We start from the raw sequence: 11,052 nt of genomic DNA on the forward strand, positions 1-11,052 counted from the left end.
TGGAATCCAAATACAATGTAGCAGCAAGGTCTGGGTGTGATGCTGCCTTTAGGACTTAGAGAAATCACATAGCCATTGTTTCACTGATGGTTAAAAGATGACTTACTAGTAACTGGACTTCAAATTGAGTTGTTTATTATCCAATCTCCTTTCCTTCTCCATCAAAATTCCTGTTTGTTCATTGAATTATGAACTATGTTTGTATTTGTTTCACAAAAATATTTTTAAATTATCAAAACATTTATGTACATAACTCCATCAGTTTGAACTTACTAATTGAAAATAGAAGTTAGTCAAAGGGTGATCTGAAGTTTTTCTGCCACCTTTATAATCTGAAAATGTAGATTTCTGGATCTGTCAATGCTATGCAATTTCCTATTAGTTCCTCTACCTGACCCTTTGCCTGTTCACAGTAGTTTCCACTGTGAATATAAATTCCCCATCTGTGATGTGCTGTTTACTGTGTTGTTTCAAACACAAGAGCAAAAGAAGATCCATTAAAAAAAGAAAAGGCAATTTAAAAAAAAAAAAAAATATAGTTTATGTAGTCCATTTGAATGAACAAGCTCAAAGAACTACCAGTTAGACATGTCAGGTGATAAAGTGTCAACTACTTTTATTCATTGTAAGAATGCTTGAAATCTTTAGCAATTTTGAAAAATTACTTGTTTTGCTATGTCAACTATGCAAAATTCTGTGAGCTCTAAATCCATGTAGGTCATCTTTTAAACATATGTTGCTTTAAGGAATGCAGGGTTCTTAGAGTCACAACTCATTTTCCTAAGCATGGGAAAGTCTCATTCTCTTGCTGAAGACAAAGGCTAAAGATCCCTCTCTTTATTTTAGTGACAATGACTCACAGGATGAGAAAACTTACAGTAAGAGAAGGCAAGGAGGTACTTTTATTTGTTGATTTTCTGGTCTTTCTGCTCTTCCCAAAGTACAACAGTGGTATCATGACATAAGGATATCGAGGACATATCTCTACCAGAGCCTTTTGTGAGGTGACTCCTACAATACTCCTTTTTTCTTTCAGTCATTGAAGAAAAGCAAACTAAAATCCAAAAATACAGAAATAAGATTATTTCTTTATGGAAAATACGATTTCTTAATTAATTTTACGCCTTGAAGGAGTAAGAATTTCTCACACTCTGTTTCTTTCATCGTGCTTTCACTAGAAGCCTCTTTGAAATTCCACTGGAATTCAGATGTGTCCTGTACCAAGTCTTGACATCTTAAAAACTTAGTCAACCCCATGGACATATACATTCTGCTCCCCCCAAAAAGGAGTTCAGTGTGAGAAAACTTGAAGTGAGATGTCTTGGGGTTGACAGAAGGGTCTAGTAGAAAGATAAAATAAATAATAATAATAAAGAAATATTTTTGATAAATAATCTAAGGGTCAAAATAATAGATAGGAAAATATTAGGCAGGAGTGTGCTCCTATGTCTGGCTAAAAGGCCTTTACTGAAGCCTCTTTATAATCTTTTTGATAAGAGATGAGGTCCTTAGTAGTCCATATTACATTGACAATGTGTTTCTTAAGTTTCTTTCTGAAAGGACCTGAAAAATAGCAAGGTAACATAGAGAAAACCTTAAAACATTGTTATTTTGAACATTTGTATGAAATTGGTTTTCCTTGAAGTTGATACTAAAAATGGAAATTCTATGGATAGTGTACATCATACATTGCTGACATATTTCATTTTTTTTCATACATTTGAGGGTCTTTGTTTTTCTTTTTTATTAAACAAGTGTGGACAAACCCTTCAACTCCCAGTTAGATAACGTGATACATTTAAATTCCTCTTATCCTCTTTTTGTGAAAAAGAATGTGCATTACATTAAAGCTGATCCAGCAAATATATTTTAAACACAAATATATACTTGACGACTGCTATTAAGGCTTTAGGAAATATGCAAATGTATGCACTTCTTTGAAGGGATAGAAGATTAACATCTTTAATAAAATATTAGTTGGACTTTGGTTTTATTGCTTGGCTCACTTTTATTTAAAAGAAACTATTAGTAGCATTAGATTTGTCTAATTTTCTCAAAGCCCTCCAATTTTCTCCTATTATTCCAGTGAGATTAGAATACAAAAGCCTTCCTTTCATTGTTGATGTTTGCTTAATTATTCATTTTTAAAAAGATATATTATAAAATTGTTTTTGTATATACCAGACTAAACTTTTATACTTCTTTAAATCCTCAGACACCTACTTGTTAAGTCTGCTAACTGGTCACCTGTTCATATAAGAAGTGGGAGTGAGTTTCACCATGAAACTATATTATTGTGTCATATAGTAATACACATTGCAAATCAGAGTGCGTTTATTTATAATTTCTTACTCAAAATAGTTTTTCTTTTTCTACACTGCATTCCTATTACAGAGCACTCTGTCTATATCATTCTTGCACAGTACATTTTAACCACTAATCCAATATAAGAAGATGCATTAAAAAATGAAGTATTGCACAATATGCAGTTTCCTTTGCTCAGACAGATTGGACAGTTCTTCACGATTAACAAAGTACGTGAGTAAGTAGTGTTTTTATAAATACTAATTTATTTAATAAAAATACAAAAATATAAATATACATATATAAAAATATTAGGATGAATCAACACACAGAAATTCTTTAACTCAAGAAATATGGCAGTAATATTAATCGGTTTGAAGTATTTTTTTGAGATTATGTTACAATGCAGGTGCACTCTGTCCAAGACAGTAGGAAAAGTAATGCAAAGCAATTTAAAAAAATGGAGTTTCCATGTCATTATTAAAGGCACAAAAAGCCTTTTTTTTAATTTTTCATTCTAAATAAAACCCTTTCATCTGAGGCTTCTAGGCAGAGAGGGTGAATTATAGATTTTTAAAAATCTAAATCATCCATATGCATTCACGTTGACTTATTGATTAAGCAAACCCTTACTAAGACAACACTTATTTTTTGTAAATTTTTTATTCCCAAGTAAGAGAGAGTAGGCCACTTTATCTAGTAACATAGACATGAATTCCACTAACACTGACCAGGTCACAGATTATTTTCTCAGTCTCGATCACTATCCTCTCCACCATACATATCTGCCAGCTTTTTAAACCGAGGTCCCCAGTCACTGAGGTACTCATAGTCTTGATTGCCTTCAGTGGTAAGTGACTCCAGGGAACTGAGTGAATTTGCTATGGAATCATTTCCTTCATAGGCATATGTTGCTAGTGAATCATAAGGAGGGGCAGCTGGGTCTAAATCATTTTCCTTTAACCTTCTATGAATAAAATCTTGGACATCGATGTTTTCCCAAAGAGGTGCGGTCCGCCTTATCTGAAATATTGTTTCTGGGATGACATCTCTTCTCATCTTACTTTCCTCCCTCGCTTCTGGATTTCTCAGTGTACCAATGTCAAAAGCCTGGGTATCTTCTTCCCCACCTCCTTCATCATTGTAGGTCACAATGTTGTCCCGAACATCATCCTTGGAGATGATCAAGGGTTCTTTCTTCCTCTGTCTCTTGAGAGCCGTAAACAAGACAACTAATACTAAAAGGAAACAAAAGATAAATGAAGAAATATGTAGTTAGCAACAAAATAAATGAGCAAGTATTTTATATCATCTGTTGAACCAGAAAAGTTTTTAGGCTGGAATGGGATTTTTAGTAGGAAAATATTGATAAAAGTTGTCTCCAAGTTGAAGATAATAAGAAAAAGTATTAATTATTTTATAGCAGTGAAAAAATATGCTTTTTTAAAACCTATGGGAGCAATGATCAAAATATTATATATTTTAAATAGATATACAATTAAGCTGAAGTTAAAAAGCAGACAATGCCTTACAATATATGATCCTACTAAAGTCTGACTTTATTTTTAGTTTTGTGAAGTACCACATTTCTGACAGTCATTAAGTGTGATTTCCTCAAGTATAGTTGAATCTCCTGGCAAAAGTAATTCGCACACTCGAAAGCCTGTGATTTAGGTATTCCTAAGTGTCTAATTCACTTTTAAATATGAGATCTACAGGTCCTTCTGAAAATAAGAACCTGAAGACCTTCAGCTATCAATATTATTGACAAAACCATTTTTGGCTTCAATGACTGCAAGAATTGAAATCCAGTCTTTGATACTGTTTCTTTTGAAAAATATGATCCTCCTAGTTTAAAAGTGCTAGTTGAATGACTCTTTCTTCTGAAGAGGTGAGGATTGACACAAAAATGAACCTCTGCAAAAGCAGATAAAAAAAATTAAGATTTTTAAATACATTGTAATGCTATTGATTTTACGAGGAATTCAATGCTTAAATGCATTTTAAAATCTGACCCTAGCTGCAGTAGCTGGAGTAAATAGGAGAGGCCAGAAAGACTATCTGTCAAAGAGGTACAACAGTGGTTGCTAAACCATAATTACAACAGTGCTGAATGCTTTTGTTGAGTCTTAGGAGCTAAGTTTTTACTCTGAGTGATTTGAGTACTAATGAATAAAAGGTAAGATTGGATATGCAGCAGGTAGGGAGAAGGGAACAGAAATCTTCCACATGCCATAGTATAATGTTGTGAATATAAAGGCTGTTCTGTTCTGTTCTGTTCTGTTCTGTTCTGTTTTGTTAGCTCTTTTTTTTCTTTCTATCTATACAGGAGCCACTTTTTTTTCAAGCTTTCATAATGCTAGACAAGAAATAGCACACTTAAGTAAGTTTGAGAACTCCATATATGAGACAAGGGCAGATCACTAAAAGGTTACTATGAAGAAGTGTCTTTCACAGCCTGGTACTTAAAGGTTTCTCCTATGTTGGGCATGTTGACGTCAGTCTACTATTCTAAAACACTGCACCTCATTAAAAAATTAAATAAGGTGCTGAGTATCACACTAGCTGTAGAGTAACAGTTCTGTTTAGATGCTTTACAGCCATATACTTCTTTCATTTCAGATATGTCTGTAACGCTAAGTAGAGCAGGGCCTCTAACCCTGGTGCTAGAGACAGGATGTGGTCATATTTGCTCTGCATGACAATGGTCCCTGATCCTGTTCTGAGTCTCACGTGCTATTGATGTGATCCTAAGGCACATTTAGTTTTTCTTTTTTAGTGCATTCTTTCTGTACTAAAAGGATTGCAGCTGATCAGAGTAATATTTTCACTGTAAGTAAGGGCATGCCTTCCATGCTCCATCTTTTCATGCTCTGTGTTGGGGCATGAAGGATGGTTTTGAAGATGCAGAGCCTATTGACTGGTGTTTAGAACTTTGCAAGGTGAACAGCTAGGTCTGGCAGAATTGAAGCATAATTGTCTGCGGGCAGGGGTTCCCTGCAAGTTCTGCTGCTCAAACTATGCCTGGGCAATGTTGCCCATTGCAAATCAGTTTGTCAGAGCTCAAGTATCCTCCCTTCCCTATGCCCAACATTACAAATATAGTTCCTAGATATTGCCCCTCTCCTAATAAACTCTGTGACCCTCTGAATATTTACTGGAGGTATCTTGAATCCAGTCTAGAAACTGGGGGGAAAAAAAGTGATCTCATAATTATATAAACCAATACCTGTAGCTTCTCATTGCCCCCTTGCCTAACTGTGTTTGCTACGGCAGGTGGAAGAGGTTTTCTGCAGACTTTTACTGGAAAGTTAAGATGATGGCATTTTTAAGGAGGCACTTCTCTGGTAAGCAAAACATGGAAGTTGCAATTTTTTTGTTCTTAACACCAGGGTATGAGTAGCATTTATTCTAGTTTTCTCATGTGTCAATCCATTTTTCTAATGCTTCCACCCTCCAAACACCCACCTAACTCTGCGATCACACTTTATTTAGTCAGCTGTTCTTGCTATTACTTGCAAGCAATCAAAAATTTCTATGTTTTTGAGCTAAACATTTCCTGAGCAGAAAAGAATATAAACCATTCACCATTTAATAGCTAGTATAATTTATATCATTTAGTCACTGCAAAACTTAACACTCAGATTCAGGAATATGATTTTAAAGTTCTGGATCTAAATGAAGATCTGATGAGAGTAAAAACATTATTCAAATAAGCACGGTATCTAAAACTGACCTATATTTTCAAATTCATTTAATCTAAATAGCGCAGTCTCATTCCTTTTACATATTCTTCTGAATAGTAATGATGACAAACAGCCCATAGTACCTGCCTCTCCCCCTCTCCCTGTTCCTTTTCCCTCTTAGACAACAGTTGGTAAAAAAAAAAAAAAAACACATCGAGAAAAAGACCATATCAGATATGAAATATTGTTCTGTGGGTCATGTGAATAATGACCTTTGCCTAGTCAAGTAAAGATCTCATCACAGGTACTTGCCTAGCAGGATAATGATGCAGAGGAGAATGGCAACCAGTGCCCCTGTGCTGAGGCCGGCAGGGAGGAGCAAGGCCTCAGCGCTGCAGGACTGCATGTTCCCCCGGCTGTCGCAGGCACACACTCGGATGGTCAGCGTGCCCGTGCTGCTCTGGATCGGGTAGTCGTTGTCAAATATTATGATTGGCAGAAAATAGGTACTCATCTTACTACGGCTGTATCCATTTCTTCTGGTCAGAATTCCTGCTGTGTTATCTAGAACGGAAAAGCAGAATCAATAAATGTTTCTGGATTAAGTTTTACGTGATATTGGGGAGGGGGTGGTACAGTCAGCAATTACCTTTGTTGTCTACAATGGAGAAGTTAGGGTGAACAGCAAATTCTGGCACCAACTCAAAGAAAAATTTGTGTCCTCGAGGAGGCTGATCTTTGTCAATTGCACTCACAGTCTGTATCAGCTATAAAGAAAAGAGTATTTTATGCTATTTTAGAAATCGTGTTTCAAACCTCCGCTTTTCATGTCCAGTAATAATCCAATGAATCTCTATCTGAAGACATAAACGGATGTCTTAAGCCAAATGTTTCCTACATAAACCAGTAGAGGTTTTGGTAAATACTTTGTTTTATTATTTAAATACATAACGAAGGATGGAAAAGGATCCAGTCCTCACTGCAAAACAGCCATGTGCTTTGATTTGTACTCATTATCTTGCAGTGTTACACAAACAATTCCCCTTCTGTATAAGCTGTAAACCTCCTGTGGCCTCATTGTAGCAATGATATTGTGTAAACCAGTTGTTGACTGGGTCTGATTCTCAATCCACCTCATCTGCTCCTGGTGATAAATTGGAGTACTGCACTGGCAGGATGCTTGATTCTCCTGAGGTAATAAAAAGACATGCTTTATCCCTCCTAAATTGAAAGCTCTTACTGTGGAACTTAATAGCTGCCCTAACAAGGCCACTCAAGCCCAGCTGGGAATGAGTGATAAACGTAGCAGTATAGGGTGAGAGCAGAGAGGACTAAAAAAAAGAAGGCTCAGCAGTACCTCTGGATTGCACAAGCTTTTCTGTTGCATCAAAATGTGCAAATATGTGTACTCTACTCATGTGTGTATAGGCATGCATATGCACTAGTAATTTGACTCTTTTTCTGCTTTCTCCGTCTATCTGGACTGATAGATAGAGGCCAAGGGAAACAGCTCCAGAACTGAGGAAGGAGAAATTGCCTGGGAGTAGCTGTGGTTTATGAATGGACTTGCAACAGTTAAAATGCCACACTACATGAGTCACAGTAATGCCAGTAAGCTGTATAAATGACTGTTCTATCCTTTGCCCTTCCTGATGGGTGTCACACTAGAGAGTAGCCCCTAGTCCACCTTGGCTTGCAAGGACATGTTTGGGTTCAATAACAAGATGACAAAACTTCTTGGCATAAGACCAAGGAGTGAGTCTCAACTGAGGATGCTTTAACTCAGTAGAGGTGCATTCCTATGGCACCTAAACTTAAAGGCAGAATGAGTTTGTTTCTCTCAAAGCTACAAGAGAGCCAATGACTGTCTTGAGTTTTCAGGTATTTTCATTGCACAGGTTGTCTTGAAATCCTGCAGACATCAAAACAACTTTTTATCAAAGACTTTGTTGTTTGTTTTTCTTTTATTTCCACAGGAGGTGCAGTATGACTTCTTCAAGAAATACAGTAGTTGACAAGTAGCACTGATACAATCTTTGGCTTTGCACAAATCAAATAAGGAATTACTTTTACTTATGTACTTTCTCTGAACATCGGCTTGAGTAGGACTTGAGGATACAGTTAAATTTTGGAGGGCATTTAGTATCTCACAGAATGGAACACTGTTTTAGGCAAACATATTTATAGGGTTACAAAATAAAGCATTTTTATTACTGTAACATTCAGAAACATGCTGCTGCTAGGGTGCTGTACTGCATCGTGGGTATTCAACCCATTTTTTTCTAGTTAATTTTGGGATAATTTTATTACAGCTAGTAATAGTAAGGTGCAATTAAAACAAACATAACACAAAAACAGTAGAGAGGTCTGAGTTTAGCTTGTTCAATTCCTAGCAACTCTTTCTAAAACAGGCACAACACTTTTTTTTATAATTTCTTTTTATTTTTGAGGCATATTGAGGAACTTGAAAGGTAATTTGTGAGCATCAGCCTTGCACAGAAGGATGTGACTATATTGAAAGCAGGATTAGGCAGTTTCTAAGTGCAATTAGAATAATAAGTACATGTTAAGATCACTTTTAAAGCACTTAAAGATCACTGTTCTTTAAATCATTATTTTTTCCCAAGATTACTCAAATTCTCATTTATGGTTAAGTACCTTGTTCAGTATGTTTCTGAGTCTCTGTTTATGCCAACATTTTTCCAATGTCCCATTGCTTTGATCTTTGTTGCAATCTACCTTTGAGACCATTAGTACAGCAAGCAAGACAAGGATTGGACTTAATTTTAGTTTTACAATGTCTAATAATAGTGTTACCAAAAAAAAAAAAAATATCAAAGAGAAGAGAGAATAAGTGACATTATTTGTGGAGTTACCTGCTGAAAAACCTAGGGAGAAAATACCCATATCCTCATGTAATAACTACCAAAAATTGCAATTTAGTATCTTGGGGCTTTTTGAGATGCAATCAGTGGGGTATTTGTAAGATCTGGATTTGATTCTCTTCATGTGCAAATCACATGGAGAAGCACAATTGTATGAGGCATAGAGGAACCTAATTACAATGAAAAATTATTGTTGAGGGTAAGGCAGAAGAAGAAATAAAAAAACCCCAACCTTATTACCTGTTCTAACTGTTGGATTCATAAGTTGAGAACCAGCTGTTCTTCTACCAGAAAAGATGGGAGAATAAAAGAACAATGAGAATGGATGATTGCAGGTGAATTGTGTTAAATGATGAATAGGTGAAAGGGAATTAGAAATTTTATCTAATTAAGGATTTTTTTTTCAGTTATACAGCTGTAAATAACAGAGAATGATGTCAATGATAATTTCTGCAGAAATGAAACAAATCTATTTTTAAGTATCACATTTATATGAATAAATTTAGTGTTTTGTGTACATTTTGTAATTTCATGTTGGAAATATATTCTACCATTTAGATGCAGTTATGGACATTGAATTATGATCGCTCTTCACCAAGGCTTCAGAGAAAGATCTCTGATGCTGTAAGATTTATGAGGGAAGAATTATTTCAAGAAAATTACTTTTACCGGAATATATTTCAAGAGTATCAGGCAGATACTCAGGAAGATAAAAAGCATTCCCATTCTTTTCTTTCTTTCATACTTTCCTATGCAAATGAGTACACTTTAGAAAATACAGCATTATTGTCACTATTTTTTTGACAGCTCCCTATGCATGTGCATGTGCATGTGCACTCCAGTATGTTTTAAGAAACAGTGTCATACTCTTGAGTGGATCTTATTCGATGGATTCAAGTTTTTAGAGGTCGCTTTTCTTTGAGGGTAATGAAAATTTAAACATAAACACTGACATAAAGTCTTCTCTTTACATTCAGAACAAGGTGTTGGTAGCAGTTTGACAATGAATGTAAAATGTGTTGTGAATGAGGAATTATTCTCAATGGAAACATTTCTCGAAGATCTTGGGACTAGTGCTGTTTAGTCATGATTTTTACTGGTGCTCTGACAAAGGCCAGTGTCTTGGGATAGATGCTCTTTAATATCTTTGTCATGACAGACAGCAAGACAAAGTGCATCTTCAGCAAGTTTGCAGATGACATGAAGCTGAGTAGTGCAGCTGACACAGCAGAAGGAAGAGATCCCATCCAGAGGGACCTGGAAAACTTGAGAAGTGGACCTACAAGAATCTCATGAAGTTCAACAAGTCCAAGTGTAAAGTGCTGCACCTGGGCTAGGGCAATCCCAGATATGAGTACAGACTGGGAGAAGAACTCATTGAGAGCAGACCTGCAGAGAAGGACTTGGGGGTTCTGATGGAAAAAAGCTGGATATGACCCAGCAATGTGCACTCGCAGCACAGAAGACCAAGTGTGTCCTGGGCTGCATCAAAAGTCACGTGGTCAGCAGATCGAGGGAGTTGATTCTACCACTCTACTCTGCCCTTGAGAGACTCCACTTGGAGAACTGCATCTATGTCTGGCATCCTCAGCACAAGAGAGATGTGGGTCTATTGAAGCGAGTCCACAGCAGGGAAACGAAGATGATCAAGGGTCTGGAGCACCTCTCCTATGAAGACAGGATGAGATAGCAAAATTGTTGAGCGTGGAGAAGATAAGGCTCTGGAATTAAATTATTGTGGTTCTCCAGTACCTAAAGGGGGCTTATTAAAAAGAGGGAGTCTGACTTCTCTACACAGGCAGGCAGTGATAGGACAAGAGGGAATGGTTTTAAACCAAAAAAGGAGAGATTTAATTAGACATTAGAAAAGAATTTTTTACTCAAAGAATAGTGAGGCACTAAAACAGGTTGCTCAGAGAACTTGTGAATGGTCCATCCCTAAAAGTGTTTCAAACCAGTTTGGATGGGGCCCTGAGCAACCCAACCAGTCTGGTGAGTGACATTCCTGACCATGGCCAAGAGGGTTGGAACTAGATAATCTTTAAGGTCCTTTCCAATTCAAATCATTACATGATTCTATGATTCCATTATTCTGTTTATTTCTTTCATGATGAAGACAGAGATTCAGTTAAAGGGTTTGGCCCTGTTTCCCATTTTTTGTTTTTTTTTTTTTTTTT

The 11,052-nt window shown here is 36.3% G+C and overlaps 1 protein-coding gene across 1 annotated transcript in view; it reads right to left on the minus strand.

Moving 5' to 3' along the window:
- Positions 1-2,781: 2,781 nt before the first annotated feature.
- CDH9 (cadherin 9) overlaps positions 2,782-11,052 on the minus strand; it is a 99,789-nt gene continuing 91,518 nt past the window's right edge. Inside the window, exons 10-12 of the mRNA XM_017809392.1 lie at positions 6,640-6,757; positions 6,303-6,554; positions 2,782-3,542 (exon numbers count right to left, since the gene is read on the minus strand). Coding sequence (XP_017664881.1) covers positions 3,055-3,542; positions 6,303-6,554; positions 6,640-6,757 — 858 coding nt within the window. The 3' untranslated portion in view covers positions 2,782-3,054. The remainder of the gene's footprint in view (positions 3,543-6,302; positions 6,555-6,639; positions 6,758-11,052) is intronic.

This window comes from Lepidothrix coronata, unplaced genomic scaffold, assembly GCF_001604755.1.
Source record: "Lepidothrix coronata isolate B3197 unplaced genomic scaffold, Lepidothrix_coronata-1.0 Scaffold26, whole genome shotgun sequence".
NCBI classification, from domain to species: domain Eukaryota; kingdom Metazoa; phylum Chordata; class Aves; order Passeriformes; family Pipridae; genus Lepidothrix; species Lepidothrix coronata.